Genomic DNA, 23,357 nt, shown 5'->3' on the forward strand with positions numbered 1-23,357 from the left:
ACTTCAAAAATACTTTTAATACATTTTGTAGATAAACTGACAAAGGCTCTGTGGCCCACTCCCTTCCAGACACAATAGGTCTCATCGAAGGTTTAGTCCGGGATTTGTGTATTTTTGGTAGGCCATATAGAGCCGGAAGAGTTGGACATGGTACAGTGAAAAAGTTAAAGATATCTATGTCTATATCATTCATTAACTGTAAGTCGTGAATAGACATATTAATCCTACTAATAATTTCATTAAATTCTTTATCATGAATCAACTTAAAAGTCTGCACGTCTGTAATTAAATCATTCATTGCCTCAAGGTAGACACTTGTATTCATCAAAACAATGCTACCACCTTTATCAGCTTCTTTAATTACTACATCCTTATTATCTTGCAGTTTTAAGGGCATTAAATTCTTCATTTGTGAGATTATATGACTTATTAAATAAATTCCTGTCATATAGTTCACAAATTTGTTTCTCACACAAGTCATTAAAACAGTTACAATAGGATCACTTAGTGGTATAAATGTGCTTGTTCTTTTACATTGGTTAGTTACAGATATATCAGAATCTTTAAAGATATTTTTTAAGTTCAAATTATGTGGGAATATCTTCAAGTCTGTGATGGCATTCACTAAGTTGTCAGTACTTGCTGGTATGAATTTTATTCCACGAGACAAGAGGGAGAATTCAGCATTTGTTAGTATGTAATCAGATAAATTTACAACAAGTAAATTATCAGATGTTACATTAGTTATTTAAATTCGTAGATACAGTCTCAGTAGAACTTACTATTGCTTGATAGCTTTGCTCTGTGTTAATGGGCCATTCTTCGTTCTTCAGCGAGACTCGGAGCGTTTTCTTGACATGTCACGCTTCTGCTTTGCCACTTGCTCTGGTAATTTCATCATTACTCATTGATTCCCCTCTAAAAAGGGGCTAGGTTATTTCCTACATTTTTGTTAGAAAAACTGCCATTCACAGAAGGTCTTCATAGATTTGGTTTACCACTTCCTCTCAATAGATTTTCAGCTGTATGGGCTGACGTAGATGGTGTTGTTATAACATCTCCCTCATCATTCGATTGGATAGAAGCAGGGACATCCTCTAATGGTGATGCATTCGCCACTAGTGGTTGTTGCTGATTGGTCAGTGGTTGGAGAGCGTCTAATTCCTACATGGAACCCCGTTTATTTTGTTGAGGTTTAACAGCTGATACACGAAAGGATCGCTTCGGCAAGGAAAAAATCTGGCTATTATTAAAATCATTAATGTCCCGTTGTAATTTTTCCTCTTAATTCCTTCCAATTGTTTCTCATAATCATTCAAGTGCCTAAGCATATCATCAAACAAGGAAATATTCTCACTAAAAAATGCAGAACTGCAGACCTGATTCTTCAGAGTCTCAATTTCTTTACACAGTTCCTCTTCCTTGGAAACAAAAAAATCATTCATTAGGCGCATATAACTTAAACTTAGGTTTATATTGAGCTCCTGCCATTTTTTCAAGAGCTCAGGGTAGGTGTTCCCATATGACGGTATGTTTAAAACACGCAAATCCCGCAGGACAACACCAAAGTCTAAATAAGCATGAAAGCTAAAACGTTGCCACCGCAACTTCTTAAAAGTTTTCACCTTATGTTCCAGGGTTTGAATCTGGAGGCAAAAGTCATTCTTCAGAGATGTTACATTCATAACGTTCACTCCTCCATCAGCCGTTGCATTCATACAGTTCAGCAATGGATTTTCTTGAAACAGTAAGCTGTATAGAGATCAACCCATAGAACCATTCTGCGAAACAGTAGGCTGTGTCATGATAAATCCAAAAATCAATGTTCACTGGTTCACCAAACCAACAATACCAAAGATGCACAAAAAAGGTGAGCTAAGTGATAAAGTGGAGTATAACAAAATAGTCCAAACAGCAAAAGAAAAAGCAAACTCCACAATATTGAATGAGTTTAATGAGAATAAAAACAAAGCTTTCGGACAATAAGTCCTTCAGTGTTCACAAAAATTCATAGGAACAATGGTCCTTTTATAAAATAAAAATATCATCACATGGCTCTTTTTACATATAGGAACTGTGATAATTTGAAGAAGCATTTGTGTCTTAAAGATTTTGCTTTTAATAATAGATGTACTACTGTTTATAATAAGAAAGGAACTTTTCCTTGTTATAAGTGTTCTTGTTGTTCTAGCATTACTCAATCCATTGAGTTTGCACAACCTATAAATGGAAAGAAAGTGACATTTTATTGCACAGATACTTGTAATACTTCTTATGTGATTTATTTAGCTACCTGTCAGCAATGTTCATGTTTTTACACTGGGAAATCTACAAGAAGGTTATGTGACAGAATTATACAGCATAGATCAGATATACGTAGAAGGGTTATTACCAATTGTCTGGCCCAACATATACAGGAAACTAATGACTCTCATCAGTTTTTCTTTCCAGTTATGGACACTTTATCCCCAAATATTAGACGTGGTGATTTGGTCAATAAATTAGATACATAGGAATATGAGTGGATCATTCGGTTACAGGCTGATGTTTACCCTGGTTTAAATAAGCAAGTAATATTAAAACCAGTTTTAAAAACTAAACAGTAACAAATATGATAGGGAACTAGGGATGTTATATTATTATTATGGTAACCTTTATTAGTTACTTAAATTGAGTTGCTTTAATTTAAAAAAAAAAATTAAGTGATGTTTTGTAATAGGCTTGGGCTGTGTCATGTGATGAGGTTTTTGTTATAAAAGGACCATTGTTCCTATGAATTTTTGTGAACACTCAAGATGGACTTATTGTCCAAAAGCTTTGTTTTTATTCTCATTAAACTTGTTCAACATTATGGAGTTTGCTTTTTTCTTTTGCTCTTTATTTTGAGCAATACCCAGGGAATGAGAGGTAGGGGAGGAAAGGCATAGACTGAGAAGTTTACCCACGGGAAGGACAGGTCATCCACTTTCCATGCCATGCAGTGATACACCCTGGTGCAGAATTTGCTAAGCTGATGGTTGGTGTGGGAGCAAAAAGGTCAACCTCCGGGGTCCCCCATTTCTGAGTTATTAGAAAGAAAGTGTTTCTGTTGAGCTGCCACTCATGAGGGTCCAAAAGCTTTCTGCTTAATTGGTCTGCCAGGGAGTTGAGAGAGCCTGGCAGGTATTGTGCTAACAGGTGTAGTTGCATGGAAGAGGCTGTGAACCAAAGGGTCATGGCAAGCCTGCACAGCGGGGAGGAGCGAGTCCCTCCCTGCTTGTTAATGTACCACATCACAGTGGTGTTGTCTGTTTTGATCAGGAGAACCCCTGGAGAGAGAAGGGTTTGAAAGCTATCAAGGCCTGCTGCACAGCCATCATTTTTGAGTGATGTGCAAGGGGAGTTGCTGGGGCTTTCATTGGCCCTGTATGCACCTGCTGTCCAGGTGTGCACCCCAAGCGTAGTCTCATGCATCTGTGGCAAGGGTCTGGACGGCAAGGTGTGGGGAGAAGGGCAGTCTCTTGTGTGAGCAGGCTGTTGCCCACCAAAGAAACTCCTTCCTCAGGCAAGGAATAATAGGTAGAAGAGTTTCCAGATCTTGAGAGTGTTGACACCAAAGGCTCTTTAGGTACCATTGAAGTTTCCTCATATGCAGTCTGGCATATGGAATGAGGAGTATGCTGGATGCCATGAACCCCAGGGCTTACGAGATTTTCCTTGCAAAAAGCTGGGACCTGGTTGCCAGTTGGGAGAAATAAGCTGATAGGAAGATTTGTTTCTCTGGTGTGAAGCATGCCATCTGGGATGCTGTGTCCAGACTTAATCCCAGGAAGATTATCCTTTTGGTGGGTACATGTCTGTTTTTATTTTCATTGATTGTGTACCCTAGGGAGTTTAGTAGGTCCTTTACAAAGGCCAGGTCTTTGAGCAGCTTTTCCTGGTTGTCTGCCTGACTAAGGCAGTCGTCTGCAAAAGGCAACGGTCGGAGCCAGACATTTTGTGAAAACTCTGGGAGCAGTAGATAAGCCAAAGGGAAGCACAGAGAATTGAAAGTGTTGAGATCCTGCTCTGAAGCGGATATATTTTCTGCAGGACCCCCTGATGGGAATGTGGAGGTAGGTCTCTTTTAGGTCCAGAGTGGCTAGCCAAGCGTCCTTGGACAGCATGGGTAGCAAATGCTGGAGGGTGAGCATTTTGAATTTTGGGATCATCTAGAAGGTGTTTAGAATGAATAGATCGAGGATGGGGCACCAGAAAAAGTCTGGAGTAGAAGCCATGGCCTATCTGCACTGCAGGAACGTGCTCTACTGCCCCCAGGGTGAGCAGGGGATGAATTTGTTTTTGAGCCTCTGTCCACTGATTTGGTGTAGATCTGGGAACCCTTTTGGGGTTGGAAGGGTGTGGAAGGAGAATTTGTACCCCTGAGACACAATGTTCAGAACCCATTGGTCCTTGGTAATGGTGGCCCAGGTGCTTGAGTGAAAGGAGAGTTTTCCTCCTAGGGGTATGTGAAAGTGGCCAGAGGCGAGGTCGGGAGGGGGTGAGTCATTGTGAGTTCTTATCATAAGGAGGTGGCTTAGAACTCCTTGGTTTTGAATTGGAAGCTGTCCACTGCTTAGATCTCTGTAACCCCTGGGACTGCTGTCTGGGAGGTCTGTCTCCACGGGGCCTAGGCTGTCCCCATTTACTAGGAGCAGGAAAGGACCAGTGTTTGAAGGGAAAATGCCTGCTGAACCTAGGGGGCTGCATCTGTAAGAAATCTTTAATAGTCTGCATAGATTTTGCTTTTTCTTCCATCTTTTTTAAGACCTCTTCTGCTTTAGTACCAAATATGTTATCTTTGTGCAAGGGTGCATTCAGCAATTTTGATTTGACATGGTCTGGCAGGGGGTGTTCCTTAAGCCATGCATGTCTTCTAATGACAGATCCAGTGATTGCTGCCCTGCAAGAAGCTTCTAGGGCATCAAAACCACAGTGCAAAGTGTGTTTAGTTACTTGACCAGCAGAATGCATTAACTCCTGTAAATCTTTAGATTCTGCCCATGCAGGAAAGGAGGACATTTTTTGTTTAAGGAGTTCCAAGGTATGTTGTTGATATTTAAGCATATGGAACTGACAAGTTAGTGCCCTGATAGCAAGAGTTGCTGAGGTGTACACTTTTTTTTACCCCATCTGTCCAGTGCTCGAGAATCCCTGTCTGAGGGGGTGGGATTCTTAGCTGAGGTTGCTTTAATCTCTTTTGGCCCTTGGGTAATGACCTCAGGGTCCGCTGTCGGATTTTTAAAACTATATTTGTGAGAGTCAGGGACTCTGTAGTACCTGTCAGGTTTTCTGGGAGCAAGAGGGAGAGCGTCTGGAGTTAAGCTGGATTCAAGGAAGACATCATCCACCACATCTAGGACTGGATGAATGGCTAAGTGTCTGTGTTGTGGAAGGTCCAGGAACTCTCAGTCTCTTTTTAGACTGTGGGTAGTCCTGACTCTCCCATTTGAAATGCTCCCTTAAAGAATGCAGGGTTTCCCCAAACGAAAAATCCTCTGGGGGAGTGGCTGAAGGAATGGATTCCTCTGCATCAGAATCCTCATATGTGGAGAGGGGTTGCATGTCTTCATAGTCAGATGCATCGGATTCATCTGACTCTTATTCAGACAAAAGTACTGGAGACAGCTCTCTTTTCCTTTTTGAGGGAGTGGCTTGGCTTCCCCTAATCAGCATGATAAGGTCTTCTACCACTTTAAGCATTTGAGACTGAGGCAAGGGAGCAGCTGACTGAGAAAGGGTAGTTGGTTTCTTAGGGGTGGTTCAACCCCTGGGCCTAAGGAACTCAGTTGTTTTCAAAAAAACAGCAGCCGTGAAAGAAGGCGTCAGTTTGTGTCGGTATTCGGTGTTGCGAAGGACTACTTTGGAAGCCGATGCCTGCACAGCGGCTCTAAACCCATCCAAGGTAGAGATGACCGCAGAATCCTTAGAAGAAGAAGAAGAAGAGTTCTGCGGCATACCGGACTCCGAAAGGGTCTCTGTAGCGGCCTAAAAATTAATTGAAGCTGGCATCAGGGGCTGAAAAAGAGCCTCACTGAGTTCTGGAGGACAAACGACCAGCTTAACGGAAACGTTCTCGGAAGGTATGGTCCTGTGCGGTCTGTCTCTATCTTTATCGTTATGTTTTTTTCGGAAGATCTGCTGTCGGATGGCTTACCAAAGCCATATTGGAATTCGAAGACTGTAAATGGAAATATCTGGCTACAATAAGGGCCCGACTATGAATAGTTCGGGCATTAAACAAAGCACAGAAGCGACAACAAGGGACGCCGTGGTCTGGGCATAGACAAGTGACACAGTAAGAGTGGAAGTCCCGGTGTGGTATTTGCTTTCCACAGGCGACACAATTAACTTTTTCTGACATCGGTTAGTGTAAGAAAAAAGGATCCCCAACAGGGTACTTAGCTTTCAACTTCAATTTGGAAACAAAACTCAGGTAGAGGTAGCGGCCGATCAGCACTCGTGCGAACTGCTTCTGCTTCGGGTTCCACAGCAAGAAAGACTGATGTACTGGCATCAGCTGCCTTCCTTTATACCACTGACGACCTGATGTCAGACCTCAAGCGACAGCAACTGACGCAGAAATACTAAGTCTCTGGTATTCAGGCCGCCGGCTGAGGGCTACCCTGGCAGGGATAACCCAAATGTGATGACTGCAACAGTGAAACACAAAGAACATCTGGGACTGTTTTGGAAGGGAAACCTACTTTTTGAAGGGAAGACTGAGAAAGAATAAGGTAATCGACGGGAAATTTCAAAAACTGATCTACTGATCTTGTAGAAAGTCTGAGAACCATAAATGACTCAAGAGATCCTACAGTTACAAGACAGAGCAGAACAGTGTGCAGGTGAGCTTTGAGAAAAGTCAGCTGGGTGACAGAATTTTGCAAAAAGTCATAAGCCAGTTTCTTTAAGTCAGTTATGCAGCACTGCAAGTGTTGTCCACACAGTATCGAAGATGGGAAAAGTACTTGTGGCAATATGCAATACTGGGAAAAGCATAAAGATTTATGTGCAGAATACCACAAAATTAAAATAATATAATAATGAATCCTTGCTTGGAATAATCAGATGACCAAGGTTTTTGCTAGATACCAAATGTACCAAAGGTAAAAAATAAGCTGAGAGAGCCAGCTATGTGGGGTAGGGGGAGAACACCCAATTATATTGGGTGCCTGTAGGAGCTGACTAGTGGTGAGGATGTGAGTCAAAGGCTGCTGCCAGCTCACCCATCCTGGGAGGGGGTGCAGCTAGAGCTTGCTACAAAGGTGACCCACTAGTACGAGCACTAGGAGTTCACCTAGTGGAGCTCCCTGCAGGCAGAGCCAACACTGCTATTATTCCATTTTTATTATACACAGAAGGGAAAATAGGCATGCACACCTCCCCTAAGAAGGTAACAACTGCAGGCTCACCTTCAAGACTAACAAGCTGACCTGCTCCATATCACCTGTGTGTTGTAAGGTAAAAAGCCAGTGAACAATGTCTCTGAGAATTAACAAGAAATGTTCTGATCAAAAAAGAGAATATTTCACATCCGTAATAGAGAAATGCTAGAACTGAGTCTTGATGAAAGTGCATACTCAGAATTTATGTGGTTCAGTAACTCCTGACTGATTGATGGACCATTTCAATAAAAGTTGCAATCTTTTCTATTAGTATTGAATTCTTGGGGAAAATGGTCTGAATGACTGCAAGGCTTTGATAAATAGAAGTTATGTTCTTACCATAACGTTCCATGTTAGTTGTCTTCTTCTCGCCTTCTTTCTTGCTGGATGGGTTCGGAGCCGACCTCGGCTCCGACACGGCCACTCTAAAGCTCGAGAGTTGGTTCCACCGGCTCGAGGCCCCCCTTATATCCCACAATGCTAGGCGTGAATTACCTCAGATCTCGTTTGTGAGCTAGGCCCAGCTAATAATACAACCAGGAAAAAAATGGAAAGGAGTCCACCTCTATAAACAAAGGGAAGGAGAAAAGGTGACCTAAGCCTGATGAAGGAAAAAATGCACAGTAGAGCATATACCTATCGCAAAGAGGTGGTAGAAAGAGAGGTCACAATCAAACTCCTCTAGGTCTGTCCAGGCCAGGGGGAAGGAGGGTGGGACGCAAGAAAGAAGGCGAGAAGAAGACAACTAACATGGAACGTTATGGTAAGAACATAACTTCTATATGTTAAGTTGTCTATCTCGCCTTCATTCTTGCTGGATGGGACCGCGTCCCTAGCACCTTGCCCCGGGTGGCCTAACGGAACAGACTCTTGAGCACAGTGGAACCAAAATTAGCTCTATGCCTAGAAGCTAAATCCAACTTATAATGTGAAATGAAAGTGTGAGGAGTAGCCCAAGTAGCTGCTGCACAAATGGTGTCTATAGGCAGTCTGTCTTGGAAGGCTATAGAAGTAGCCAAAGCTCTGGTGGAATGGGCTTTAGGTTTGTTAGGTAGCTTTTGGTGTCTTATTTCATAGACATTGGAAATTAGAGATGTTAGCCATCTAGATAGTGATACCTTAGAAACAGAAAGTCCCTTTCTGCCTTCTGCATAAGAGACAAACAGCTGGTCAGATTTTCTGAATTGTTTGGTTCTATCCAAATAGTACCTTAACTGACAATGAACATCTAGCCAATGCAATTTTTGTTCAGACCTATTAGAATATTCTGGAAAAAACACAGGGAGGTCAATGCTTTGATTTAGGTTAGACGCCGAGGCTATTTTAGGTAAAAAGGACGGGTTGGTTCGTAAGGATACCCTGTCCTTATGGAACAACAGATAAGGAGGTCGACAGCTGAGTGCATGAAGTTCTGAAACTCTTCTAGCTGAAGTAATAGCTACCAGAAAGAGAGTCTTCCATGATAGCAATTTTAAAGAACAGGAAGCTGCAGGTTCGAAAGGGGGGAGAATCAAGGAACTGAGAACTAAATTTAGGTCCCAAGGAGGAGGAGGATTTCTTATAGGAGGTCTGAGTAGAAAAACTCCCTTTAAAAAGGCTTTGCAAAGCTTGTGGGACATTATGGCAGACTCTGAGACGCCCACATGAAAGTTAGAAATAGCTGCCAATTGAACTTTAAGAGTAGAAGGAGATGAACCTGCATGGAAGAGTCCAGCTAGAAAATCAAGGACTATTTGGATGGAAGCCGTGAAAGGATCTATGTCCCTTCCTTGAGCCCAATAGGCAAAACGTTTCCACTTACTCAGATAAATCTTTCGAGTGGAAGATTTATGGGAAGCTATCAAAATATCTCGAACAGCGTGAGATATTTGAGGAAGCCTGGCTAAGGTTGGAATTGGAGGAACCAAGCAGTGAGGTTCAGAGAGGGGAGGGAGCGATGAAACTGACCCGACTGATGGATCAAAAGATCTGGAACTAGGTCCAGATACCAAGGTTGCTCCAACAGAAATTGATGTAGAAAGGGGAACCAAACCTGTCGAGGCCAGTAAGGAGCAATGAGGATCAAGGAGGCCTTCTGAGCGATAGCTTTCTGTATCACTTGAGGGATTAGTGGGAAGGGAGGAAATGCATACAGAAGTCCCCGGGGCCAAACTTGGACTAGAGCGTCTCTGCTGGGCTGGCCTGGTAGCGGGAATAGGGTGAAATAATCTTTGCACTTGCTGTTTTGGGGAGTAGCAAAAAGGTAGCAGCAAGGCTGACCCCACTTGAGAAAAATTTTTCTCACAATAGAATCTTTTCAGAGACCACTCGCATGAGGATAGCTCTGCTCAACTTGTCCGCGATTTGATTGGACTTCCCGGGGATGTGCGTTGCTATCAGAAACCGTTGAGAAGAAATCGCCCATTGCCACAGTCTGAGTGCTTCTCGACATAGGGGATAGGACCTGGTTCCGCCTTGTTTGTTGATATACCACACTACAGACATGTTGTCTGTCTGGATTGCTATCGTTCCCAAGGGAAGAGAGTCTTGAAGGGCTTGCAACGCTAAAAGCACTGCTCTCATCTCTAGAACATTTATGTGCAAGTGGCATTCGTCTGGTTGCCATGTGCCCTGGACAGTTCTGTCCTGATAATGACCCCCCACCCGATCAGGGAGGCGTCCGTTGTCAGAGTAGCAACCGGAGGGGGAGGAACAAAGGGTCTTCCCAAGAAGAGCTGAGGGGAAGACATCCACCACAGAAGATGATTCCTGCATGTTTGCGTAATCATAATGGTGTGGGACATCGGAAGTTGCTGGTATGACCATTGTGTGAAGAGCATCCATTGAAGGAGTCTCATGTGGAATCTGGCTAATGGAATCAGAGGTATGGCAGCCGCCATAATCCCCAATACTTTCAGAACTAACCTGGCTTTGACTCTGTTGCTGCTGAAGAGGAGCGAGACCAATTTGTGTATGTCTGCTATTCTCTGATCTGTTAGCCTCGCAGACATGTTGACTGTGTCTAGATTTGCGCCTATGAAGGTAATAACACGACAAGGCGACAAAACAGACTTTTCGCAATTTATTGAAATGCCTAAGTTTTGACAAATGCGAAAGGTGTAGTCCCTGGCCATTAGAAGAAGATGCTTGGTGGGAGCTGTGAGGAGCCAGTCGTCTAAATATGGAAACACCTGGAATCCTTGACGTCTCAGGTGAGAAGCTACCACTGCCATGCATTTGGTAAACACCCGGGGGGCTGTGGTGAGACCAAAGGGCAGGGCTCTGAACTGAAAATGACTGGTTCCCAGCCTGAAGCGGAGGAATCTTCTGGAGCGTCTGTTCATTTTTATGTGATAGTACGCATCCTGAAGGTCTATAGAGCACATCCAGTTTTCCTTTCCCAATAGGGGAAGGATGGACTGTAGCGTGACCATCCGAAATCTTGATTTCTTGACCGACTTGTTCAAGATACTGAGATCCAAAATTGGTCTCCAGTCCCCTGTTTTCTTTGGAACTAAAAAGAACCTGGAGTAGATTCCGGATCCTTGCTGGTCTGCTGGAACTGGCTGAATTGCTCTTTTTGCCAGCAGCTTTGAAATTTCCAAAGCTGCAAGATCCCTTTGAGCGGGTGGAACATCTGGAAGGGATTTTTTTGATTGGTTTGGAATGCGAACGAAGGGAATGGAATAGCCTTCGGAAATGATGGACTGTACCCATTTGTCTTGAGTTAGGGATAGCCAGGCTTCTGGGTACAGTGACAACCTTCCCCCGACTGCCTCCGAAGGTGGACAGTCGGGCAACACCTCAGGGATGCTGAAAAGGCTTATCGGAAAAGGTTTCTCGATTGCCTTGGTTCTGCGGACCCCCTCTGCCTCTAGGGCGACGTCTACCATTATTGTTCCCTCCTCTGCCTCTGGAGGGGAACCGACTCTGTGCGTCAGGCAAATTCCCTTGAGATTGTTTGCGGAACCACATTTTTCCACTTTTCTGGCCTTTGGGGTAAGGTCTAGAAGGAGTAGAAAAACGCACTCCGACGGCAGATAGAGTTTTGCCATCCGTCTCGCACCTAGTCAAGGTTTCTTTCACCTGAGGACCAAAGAGATGATCCATCAAACGGGGAATTGGTGAAAGACGTTTTAAAGGGGTCCGCAAAATTGCATAGTCGCATCCAGGCATGCCGACGTAAGGCGACACCTGTCCCTGCGGCTCTGCTCGCTCCATCAGCCGCATATGAAAGGAGGCGCATGGAGGAGTTAGCTATCGAATTCAGGGTAGTCAGCTGGGTTTTCATTTTGTCTTGAAAATCTGCAGCTGTAGGATCCTTCAACATCTCACCCGCTTCCTTGATCAAGTCTCTCTGGAGATGGGTGAAATGGCATAGGTAGTTCAGCAAACGCATTGCAAAGGTCGCTGACGAAAACATCCGCTTCCCATACCTGTCCATAGACCTAGATTCTTTGTTAGGGGGATGAACAGGTACTGAAGGATCAGCTAGTTCCTTCTTGGTGGCAGCAGCTACCACCATAGCATCCACAGTAACACCCTTGGTCAGAAATTGTTTGTCAGTTGGTGCTGTTATAAATTTAGAAGGTCTCCTGGGGGTGGGGTCCACTGAGTCAGGAGCCATCCAGGCTTTCTTTGCCACCACCTGCATGAGGGGATCAAAGGGGGGAGACACCCAGGAGGTGGAAGGGCGAGAGCCAAACGCCTCAAGATACACAGATTCATCCTCCGAAGGGTTAAGGGCTGGCCAATTTCCCCTCTGTTTCAGGATCTCTAGAATGTCCGCAAAGGAGACATCTTCAGAAGGGGAACGGGGGGGGAACCCTCGGAATCCTCTAAATCTGTGTCAGAGGTGACAGACTCAGGTGAGTCTATGTGTTTCCTCTTACACTTTCTCTTCCTAGGGGGCTCCTCTGCCAATTCAGGAGGCCTCGAAGAGGATGAGATCCCCACAGGGGATTCTTGAGGAGCTGGCTCTCTGCGGTCTGGGATGAGGGAGTGAGTAGACATCACCTGAGGCACCGAAGAGGGAGGGACGGACGGAGCCGACTGTGGAGTTGAACAAGGTTCTAACACTCTCCGCATGACCTCGAACACACCCCCGTCAGGCAGAGCCAGAGGTCCCCGCTCCGAGAAGCTGAGAACCTCCCTCGGCACCGACAGAGATGGCTCAGAGGCCGATGTCGGAGCCGAACTCACCAGCCGGAAGCACCGAGAGGAGAGGGGGTCGGACAAGGGTCGATGCCACTCACCCCTCGAGCCGACGAGGAAGTCCGCACCGAGATTCTTCAAAAGCAGAAATCGGAGCCCACGCAGGAGCCGCAGTCAAATGTATCGGTTCCGGCGCTACCACAGTCTCGGTTCCGAGGCGCCTGCCCGAGCTCAAAGGAGTCGGAGGAGGAATATTTAGAGGAATAGGTTGAGGCATCGACTGATGAGTCGGGCTCTGAAGCATTTGGGCCAGTGCCTCGGACTTTAGAAGTCGACTCACTACCCTCTGGAGGTCATGATCCGAGAGCCTCGATGACCTGGAGGAGTGAGATCTGTGGCTCCGTTCAGACAGCAAGGGAGACGCTGGAGCCGAATGAACGGAGCCAAGGGATGGTGACCTCGACCTCTTTCTAGATGTCGGCTCCGATGGTGTGATCAGAGCCGACCCAGGAATTTCCAATACCTCGGCTCCAGCCGGAGCCGAGGGAACCACAGAAACTGTAGTCAAAGACTCATCGGCTCCAGCCGGAGCCGATGTAGCAGTAGGCTTCGAAGCCTTAGGCCTTGACTCAGAAACTGGAGTCGAGGTCTTAGAAGCCTTGGAAGGTTTTCCCGATGAAGCAGTTAGGGAACCTTCAGGCTTGAGCAAACCCCTGAGGATGAGTTTGTTCTTTCTTTCCTGCAGGACTCTGGGGCTGAAGCCATGGCATACAGCACAAGAGTCCTGCAGGTGTAAAGGTCCCAGGCAGTACACACAAGAAGTGTGACCGTCTGTCAGAGACATTTTCTGACAGCACGAGTCACACTTCTTGAAGCCTGAGACCTTTGAATCCTTGGACATTTTCAAGGAATAGAAGTGTAATCACCACACAAAACACACACACACCGATTACACTCTCAGAAAGGTAAATTAACTAAAAAGCTAAAGAAATTAGTTATTTATAGAAAATAAATCCCTACAAAACACATACACACCACTATCAGGGATAGAGGGCCCGAAGGCCTAAGGAAAGAACTTATCAGTTCTTGTGGGAAAGGGGCTGGATAAGGGTAGAAAGGATAATATCCACTACACTATAGCTAAAAGGGGAAAATTAAGCTAGAAAAAAGGGTTTAAATAGCTTTAAAGACTGTCTAATACCACTGACCTGAGCCGGTAGAAAAAACAACACCTCGATCGCTGTAGTGGCAAACGAGATCTGAGGTAGTTCACGCCTAGCATTGTGGGATATAAGGGGTCCTCGAGCCGGTGGAACCAACTCTCGAGCTTTAGAGTGGCCGAGTCGGAGCCGAGGTCGGCTCCGAACCCATCCAGCAAGAATGAAGGCGAGATAGACAACTTAACATCTCATCTTAGCATTAGAACACCAACATGGGGTTGTAATACTGAAGGAGAAGTCTATATTGAATAAAAGCACTTATTCATTAAATATTTTGGTTGTTTCACATAAGTTTTAGCTATATTTAAAATTAATGATGTTGATAAATTAGAAGTTATGTACCTACCATAACATTCCATGTTAGTTGTCTTCTCTCGCCTTCTTTCTTGCTGGATGGGTTCGGAGCCGATCCTCGGCTCCGACTCGGCACTTGCTTAGCTTGAGAACTCCTTTTACCAGCTCGAGGCAACCCTATATCCCATGATGCAAGGCGGGACTACCTCAGATCTCATTTGGTAGCTAACCTACCCTGCTAAGGACTAACCTAATATATTTTAGGAAACCAAGTTCATAATAAAGGAGTCCTCTAATGAAGGCTCAGGAGGAAACAACCTGATAGGAACTCTTCAAGATCTGTCCAGGCCAGGGGGAAGGAGGGAGGGACGCAAGAAAGAAGGCGAGAGAAGACAACTAACATGGAACGTTATGGTAGGTACATAACTTCTAAATGTTAAGTTGTCAATCTCGCCTTCATTCTTGCTGGATGGGACCGCGTCCCTAGCACCTGTATCCCAGGTGGCTCAATGGAACAGACTCTTGAGAACTGTGGAACCAAAACTGGCTCTGTCTCTGGAGGCCAAATCTAACTTGTAATGAGAGACAAAGGTATGAGGAGTGGCCCAAGTAGCTGCTGCACAAATGGTATCAATGGGTAGTCTATCCTGAAAGGCTGCAGAAGTGGATAGACTCCTGGTTGAGTGTGCTTTCAGTTTAGAAGGTAGTTGCTTGCCTCTGAGTGAATACACATAAGAAATGGTGGAAGACAACCATCTGGATAAGGTCACTTTAGACACTGGGAGACCTTTCCTGTTTTCTGCATAGGAGACAAATAATTGGTCCGATTTCCTGAATTGTTTCGTTCTATGCAAATAGTACCTGAGCTGACGATGGACATCCAAAAAATGAAGCTTTTGTTCAGCTCTGTCAGAATAGTTTGGGAAAAAGACTGGTAGATCGATGGATTGATTAATATTGGTTTGAGAAACAACTTTGGGGAGAAAGGACGGGTTAGTTCTTAAGGATACCCTGTCCTTGTGAAAAACCAAGTAAGGGGAACGGATGCAGAGAGCTTGAATCTCGGAAACCCTTCTTGCTGAAGTGACAGCCAGTAAAAATATAGTTTTCCAGGTCAATAATTTCAATGAACATGAAGCAGATGGTTCGAAGGGTGGTAACATTAAGGATGCCAACATTAAATTTAGATCCCATTGTGGAGGAGGATGTTTTATTGGCGGCTTTAGGAGAAACACTCCTCTCAGAAAAGCCTTGCATAGTCTATGAGACATAATGTTATGATCTTGCAAGCCAACATGATACTTGGAAATAGCAGCCATTTGAACTTTTACTGTAGATGAAGAAGATCCTGACTGAAAAACCTCAGCCAGGAAATCTAAAACAGAATGCACAGGAGCAGTAAAGGGATCGATATTTCTGGAATTTGCCCAAATGGAAAGCCGCCACTTGCTAGCATAAACGGTTCTGGTGGGCGACTTTAAAGAAGCCACTAAGATATCTCTGACGGATCAGAGATCATAGGAAGCCTGGCTAGGGAAGGAAGTGGAGCAACCAAGCAGTGAGGTTGAGAGAATGAATGGCCAGGTGCTGTTGACCCGACTGGTGGATCAAGAGATCCGGAACTGGGTCCAGATGCCAGGGCTGCACCAGGAGGTGACGATGCAGAGACGGAAACCAAATTTGTCGAGGCCAGTAAGGGGCAATGAGAATCAACTTGGCCCTCAAAACGGTGGCTTTCTGAATGACTTGTGGAATCAAGGGAAAGGGAGGAAAGGCGTACAGAAGTCCTCGGGGCCAATCCTGGGTTAGAGAGTCTCTCAGGGGTTGGCCTGGTAGGGGAAAGAGGGTGAAATAATCGGGGCACTTGTTGTTTTGGGGTGTAGCAAAAAGATCGCAACAAGGTGTGCCCCACTTCAGAAAAATCTGGTCCACTACAGATTGATTGAGAGACCACTCGTGAGGCATGAGAATGGATCTGCTCAGCCTGTCTGCCAAGAGGTTGGACCTGCCGGGGATGTGCGTTGTTATCAGAAACCGATGAGAGGAGATTGCCCATTGCCAAAGTCTGAGAGCTTCTCGACACAAAGGATAGGACCTGGTCCCGCCCTGCTTGTTGATGTACCAGACCACGGACATGTTGTCCGTTTGTACTGCAATAGTCCCCGCGGGAAGAAAGTCGTTGAGGGCTTGCAACGTTAAAAGCACCGCTCTCATCTCCAGGACATTTATGTGCAGATGGTATTCTATGGGTTGCCACGTCCCGTGGACCATCCTGCCCTGATAATGCCCCCCCACCCGATCAGAGAGGCATCCGTAGTAACTGTGGCAACCGGAGGAGGGGGAACAAAAGGTCAGCCCTGATGAAGAAGAGGGGAAGATATCCACCAGTTCAGATGAGTCCTGCACGATTGTGTGACTAAGATTTCGTGCCTCATCGGAAGACTGTGGAACGACCACTGAGTGAATAACATCCACTGTAGAAGATGCATGTGGAAGCGAGCCAGTGGTAGAAGAACAATGGCCGCAGCCATAAGACCTAGAACCTTTAGTATCAGTCTGGCTTTGACTTTGCTGCTCTGCAATAAAATCCGAACGTATTTTTGGATGTCCAGAATTCTTTGATCTGTTAGTCTGGCTAACATTTTGACGGTGTTTAATTCTGCGCCTATAAAGGTGATAGATTGGCAAGGCCGCAGAGAGGATTTTTCGAAATTCACTGAAATTCCCAAACTCCTGCATAGCTGCAGAGTGTAGTCTCTGGTCTGAAGAAGCTGACACCTGGTGGTGACGGAGAGGAGCCAGTCGTCTAAATAAGGAAACACCTGGAATCCTTGACATCTCAGATGAGCTGTGACCACTGCCATGCATTTGGTAAACACTCTGGGGGCTGAAGTGAGGCCAAAGGGCAGGGCTCTGAATTGGTAATGACTGGTCCCTAGCCGAAAGCAGAGAAACCTTCTGGAGCGCCTGTGAATCTTTATGTGATAGTACGCGTCCTGAAGGTCTATAGAGCACATCCAGTTGTCCTTGCCCAGAAAGGGCAGAATGGACTGAAGCGTGACCATCCGAATCTTGCCTTCTTGACAAATCTGTTTAGACTGCTCAGGTCTAATATCGGTCTCAATCTCCCGTCCTTTTGGGGACCAAAAGAATCTTGAGTAGATGCGGATCCTACTTGGTCTGCGGAACAGTCTGGGCGGCTCTTTTTCTAGGAGCTTTAAAACCTCCTGTTCTGCCAAATCCCTTTGACCGGGTGAGATGTCTGGAAGGGATTGTTGAGGTCGGATACCTTTGAAGGGATTTTGTAACCCTCGGATATGATCGACTGTACCCACATATCTTGTGAAAGGGAATGCCAGGCTACTGGGTACAGCGAAATCCTTCCCCCGACTGCCTCCAAGGGTGGACAGTCGGGCAACACCTCAGGGGTGCTGAAAGGGCTTCTCAGGAAGAGACTCCCTGTTGCCCTGGTTCTGAGGACCCCCCCCTGCCTCTAGGGCGGCGTCTATTATTGTTACCCCTCTGCCTCTGGGGGTAAACTGACCACGTGTGTCCGGTGTAGCTCCTTGGGCTTTGCGGAACCACATCTTCCCTCCCTTCTGACCCTTGGGATAGGGTCTAGAAGGGGTGGAAAAATGGACTCCAACGGCAGAAAGAGTTTTACCGTCCTGCTCACACCTGGTCAAGGTTTCCTTCACCTGAGGTCCGAACAAAGCCGAACCGTCAAAGGGGGTATTGGTGAAGGACGCCTTAAAGGGGTCCGCAAAATTACAAAGCCGCATCCAGGCTTGACGTCTAAGAGCCACTCCTGTGCCTGCGGCCCTGCTCGCTCCATCGGCTGCATAGGATATGAGCCGCATGGAGGAGTTGGTTAAGGAATTCAGGATTGCTAGCTGTGAGGCAATCTTTTCTTGAGCCCCAGTAGCAGAAGGATCCTGGACTACTTCACCTAGTTCCTTGAGAATATCTCTTTGAAGCCTGGTGAAGTGACAAAGGTAGTTCAGCGAATGCATAGCAAAGGTCGCTGAAGAAAACATCCGCTTTCCATACCTGTCCATGGTCCTAGAATCTTTGTTAGGAGGATGGACAGGTACTGAAGGATCCGCAATAAGTTCCTTCTTAGTGGCCGCCACCACCATAGCATCCACAGAGACGCCCTTGGAAAGAAACTGCTTGTCCGTAGGGGCCGTAATAAATTTGGATGGTCTCCTGGGGACAGGTTCCACAGAATCTGGAGCCCACGCCTTCGAGCCACTACCTGCATAAGTGGGTCGAAAGGCGGAGACACCCAGGAGGTGGAGGGTCGGGATCCAAAAGCCTCCAGGTATACCGACTCATCCTCGGAGGGTCAATGGAGGGCCAATTCCCCCTCTGTTTGAGGAGCTCAAGGATGTCTGAGAAGGAGACATCCTCAGAGGGGATCGTGGGAACCCTCCGACTCATCTAAGTCGGTATCAGATGTAGTAGACTCAGGGGAGTCTGTGTGTTTCCTCTTACATGTCCTCTTCCGAGGGGGTTCCCCTGCAGGATCAGGAGAAACCTCGGAAGAGGAAGATATTCCCAATGGGGAAACCTGGGGCGATGGATCCCTGGGCCTGAGAGCAAGAGGCTGGCAAGAGGCGTCTACAGGCACCGAAGAGGGAGGAGCTAGAGGGATGGACCGTTGACCTGGCTCAGGAGCCAGGACACTCCTCATCACCTCAAAGGCTCCCCTCCCCGGGAGGCCGGAACATTCCCGTTCCGAGGAAATAGGAATTCCCGGCTCCACTGAGAGGGAAGGCTCCGAGCAATGTCGGTGCCGAGCTTACCAAAGCCGAAGCCCCGAGAGGGAGAGCGGGGTCGGACAAGGGTCCGATGCCACTAGCCCCCTCGGAGCCGACAAGGGAAACTCGACGACCGGATCCCTCCAAGGAAGGTCTCAAGGAGGAGATCGGAGCCGAGGACGACAGAGCCGAAAAAGGATGTATCGGCTCCGGCGCTGACACAGTCGCTGTCCCGAGAAGCTCCGGCTCCGAACTCTGGTGGGGAGTCGGAGGAGGAAGTTCAAGGGGTGAAGCAATAGCAGAAGTCTGCTGAGACGGGCTATGGAGCATTTGGGCCAGTGCCTGCGACTTCAACAGCCTGCTTACCACCCTCTCTAAATCGTGGTCAGACAGCCTGGACGATCTCGAAGATCGGCTCCGATGACTCCGCTCCGACAAAAGAGGAGATCTCGGAGCCGAGTGGATAGATTCCAAAGAAGGGGACCGAGATCTCTTCCTGGATGAAGTCATCGGAGCCGACGTCCCCTGGGTTCCAGATGGAGCCGAAGGTTTCTCGGCTCCGATACTGGATAATATGTCGGCTCCAGCCGGAGCCGACAAGGCAACAGTAGATTGGGTGTCGGAACCGATCGGAGCCGACACCACCTGAGAAGAAGAAAGATCGGCTCCGGCCGGAGCCGATCTCGGCTCCGAAGGAGTCGGAGCCACCGGGGAAGGCTTGGAAGCTGTAGCCTGACCCTTAGATGGCTTGGAAGGTTTACTGGACCCAGGTTTAGTGGGTGAACCTTCCGGCTTTAATAAGCCACGGAGGATTAATTTATTCCTCCTTTCCTGCAGGACTCGCTGGCTAAAAGAGTGACACAAGGCACAGGAGTCCTGCAGGTGTAAAGGCCCCAGGCAGTAAACACAAGAAGTGTGACCGTCTGTCAGAGACATTTTCTGACAGCACGAGTCACACTTCTTGAAGCCCGAGACCTTTACCTCCTTAGACATTGTCCAAGAAAAGAGTAACAAAAATACTCACACACACCCCAAAAACAGTCACACAATTAATCCCACAAACACAGACACACAGATAGGGATCAATAAGGGAGGCTCAGGCCTAACTGAAAATTTTTAAACTTTTTTAAACTTTTTAAACTATCTAAGGAATAGGGTGGATAGTATGAACACTACACTCTATAAAAAAGGAAATGGGGAAGATAAACCCTGACTAAAGCTGTTTGAAAAACTCAAACTTACCTCAGCTGGCAAAAAGGAGACCTCTTACAAAGCAAAGCGAGATCTGAGGTAGTCCCGCCTTGCATCATGGGATATAGGGTTGCCTCGAGCTGGTAAAAGGAGTTCTCAAGCTAAGCAAGTGCCGAGTCGGAGCCGAGGATCGGCTCCGAACCCATCCAGCAAGAATGAAGGCGAGATTGACAACTTAACATCTCATTTTTAGTATTGTTTTACACTCAAGGAGTTCATAATTCTTGAGGGCTAAATTGAAGTTAAAGAAACAAATGGGCTCTCCCTTCCCATAATAAGCCCTTCACTAACCATTTTGAGCAAGAAGAGGTGAAACATTTTCCTTTAAGAGACTAAAAGGATACTCTCATTAAGATGAAAAGAATGATATGACTACTTTTAAGTTAAGAAAGACTCCATATAACTATACAGGAAAGGCAAATGGAATCTTAAAGGAAGTCAGTGACTTGGCCCCATTTTACTAAAAAATTATATTGGACAGTTATCATGTTTTGCTTTCCATCTAAAAATCATGGGAATAGCTGTAGCCATAAGTCTAAGAAATGGAACAATCAGCAAGCCTGGAACTACCAAATGTTTGAAGAAACAGAAGGCAGACATTAAGTTTACTCTGAAGGCATGTCACAAATGAGGAAGTAATGCTTTAACGACAGGTATGCAGATTTTCTAAATTCAGTAAAATGTCTGGGAATGTAAAGAGGGACAAGAACTTCTCTACTGCTGAGAGAAGGATACTTTCAGAACAGGCTAGAAGGAGATTGTCATCTAAACAAAATAATCCTTATGGTCTCCCCCTCAGCAGAATTGCAACCACTGTGCCACATACTTTGAAAAATCTTTGGAAAATAGAAAAGATAAAAATTAAGTCTATAAAACTGGAAATAAATGGCAGCTACCCAGAAATGGATCAAATGTGGATGGTACTTTTCCATGAAGTATCATGAAGGTCTAAACAACTTATCTTTAGTAGGAAGGATGAAGGTGACTGGAAAGTAAGTAAGAAGAGCTAAAGAGAACTTCTGAATGAGTTATTTGAAGGGTTTCTGCATCACAAAAAAATAAGGGAGTCTATCCTATGGGCTGCCAGTTCTTAAACTGCTAACCTTGGTGGGACTACTATAAAATGACAGTGGTGGACAGACTTCTGTCGCCATCTGGATCATGGTTTATGCTAGCTCCCTTAATTCATCTGAAAAACTCTCTGAGAAATACTATGAACACCTTCAGCAGGGAAATGAGGGTCCATTCGATTAACCCTTTTATTACAATATCTATCTTAGACTTGAAAAGCAAGGGCCTCAGAAAAGATGCATTAATAAAAGACTACAAGCAGTCCTCTAAAAAAGGCAGCGAGTCAAATCCATAAATGACTGCAAATGGCAATGTCAGATCCTGAGAGCCTGCTTATTGCATCTACTGAATCACATATGCTGCTTAAATAAAATGAGAGCAACTACTGTTAGTTGCAACAATCTTTGGTTTGCCTTTATTTATCCCCTAGATGAGCAGTCTAGATGCTTTTAACATACTGGTTAATTTTATCTCCATCAGCAGGGATAAAGAAATCATGAGTGTTATCATAAAACTTAGCATCTTGCCGTAAACCCTGAGACATATTCAGAGACATGCAGCAACATTTGTCTGTTACTATAAGGGGTACAAACTATTATGGTATCAAACCACATGGGCTGTTGCGCATCTGGGAATGCAAGTTAGTTACAAACTAATTAATTAATTAAATTATTACATTTAGTACAATGGTACAGTGTAAATTTAAGACATTAATTCTTCATACTTTTATCAAAGTTTGCTTCCAAAAAGGAACACTGTTGGAATTTGAAAATGCAGCATTTGAGGAGTTGGGAGAAAAAAAAACCCTCCACACAACCCCATGCATATGACTTTGTTCCTTGAACCCTCTTTAATTATAAAAATCATCTGGGGAGAGGGATATTTCTCTCTATGGCAGCCTACATTAGGCGAACACTCTCTATCATTATCAGCCAACTGGTCATGAACCCAATACATTAGTACTGCCATACTGGTCTTTTATTTATATAGCTATTAAGTTTAATAGAAAATTTATAGTATGCAACTAATGACTTAAAGTTCAAAGATACAAAAACTGTTCTCACGGCTCAACAGTCTGTTCTCCTGGTCCTGGGGTTACTGGTACACTACCTCCATCAAAACAACCTACAATAAAATGACAGAAACCAAAAGTGAAATAACCACCTTATTTTGTATAACATCATTATTATTATTATTGGGCCATAAATAGTGCAATATCATGACATTAACACCAAATGCAATTAATAATTTCCACTGGCTGTGTCATTACCTTTACAGATTTTTAAGACAAAAGCTGCACTCAAAAAAGTATAGAAATACAGAAAATACTGTGTGTGTGTGTGTGTGTGTGTGTGTGTGTGTGTATATATACATATGTATATATATATATATATATATATATATGTATATATATATATATATATATATATATATATATATATATATATATATATATATATATATATATATATATATATATATATATATGGGTCTGCCTTCATTTATTGAAATTACACTTACCCAAATTACAAATCAGCAAGACCACTTGTACAAAGCCTCATATCACCAACAGTTATTTACAGGGTAAATAACCACTTAGCCACCAGGGTGAACTTTCCCCTTTTCTCCACTGTAGTGCGATCTCAGAGTTGGCATATTTAGTTAGGGGGGGGGGGTGAACCCCCCCCCTCCACTTGGGTGGATTTGAATTTATTCTGGCTAGTTGTTTTGTCCTGGTGGCCAAGTGGTTATTTACCCTGTGAATAACTATCGGTGATCCAAGGCTTCTTTATTCTCATCTTTCGTACAAGTGGTCTTGCTGATTTGGAATTTGGGTAAATGTAATTTCAATATATGAAAGTAGACCCATGTGTACATATATATGTGTTTGTGTGTATGTGAATATGTATATATTTTTACAGGAACATGAAACACAAGTACACAAAGTGTGGATGACCTGAGCACTATAAATATATATATATACATATATATATATATATATATATATATATATATATACACACACACACACACACACACATATATATATATATATATATATATATATATATATATATATATATATATATATACACACACACACACACACACACACACACATATATATATATATATATATATATATATATTTTATTTCCTGTTTTGCAAATAAAAGCACATTTATATGAGTATTCACCATATCACCAGGTCTTCAAGGG

General features: G+C 44.8%; 1 protein-coding gene across 1 annotated transcript in view; it reads right to left on the minus strand.

Moving 5' to 3' along the window:
• Positions 1–23,357, minus strand: part of TRERF1 (transcriptional regulating factor 1) — a 1,546,663-nt gene that overhangs the window by 1,002,587 nt on the left and 520,719 nt on the right. Inside the window, exon 6 of the mRNA XM_044060332.1 lies at positions 22,203–22,263. Coding sequence (XP_043916267.1) covers positions 22,203–22,263 — 61 coding nt within the window. The remainder of the gene's footprint in view (positions 1–22,202; positions 22,264–23,357) is intronic.

The sequence above is a fragment of the Protopterus annectens genome, chromosome 1.part0, assembly GCF_019279795.1.
Source record: "Protopterus annectens isolate FY-2018-M chromosome 1.part0, PAN1.0, whole genome shotgun sequence".
Classification (NCBI taxonomy): Eukaryota; Metazoa; Chordata; order Ceratodontiformes; family Protopteridae; genus Protopterus; species Protopterus annectens.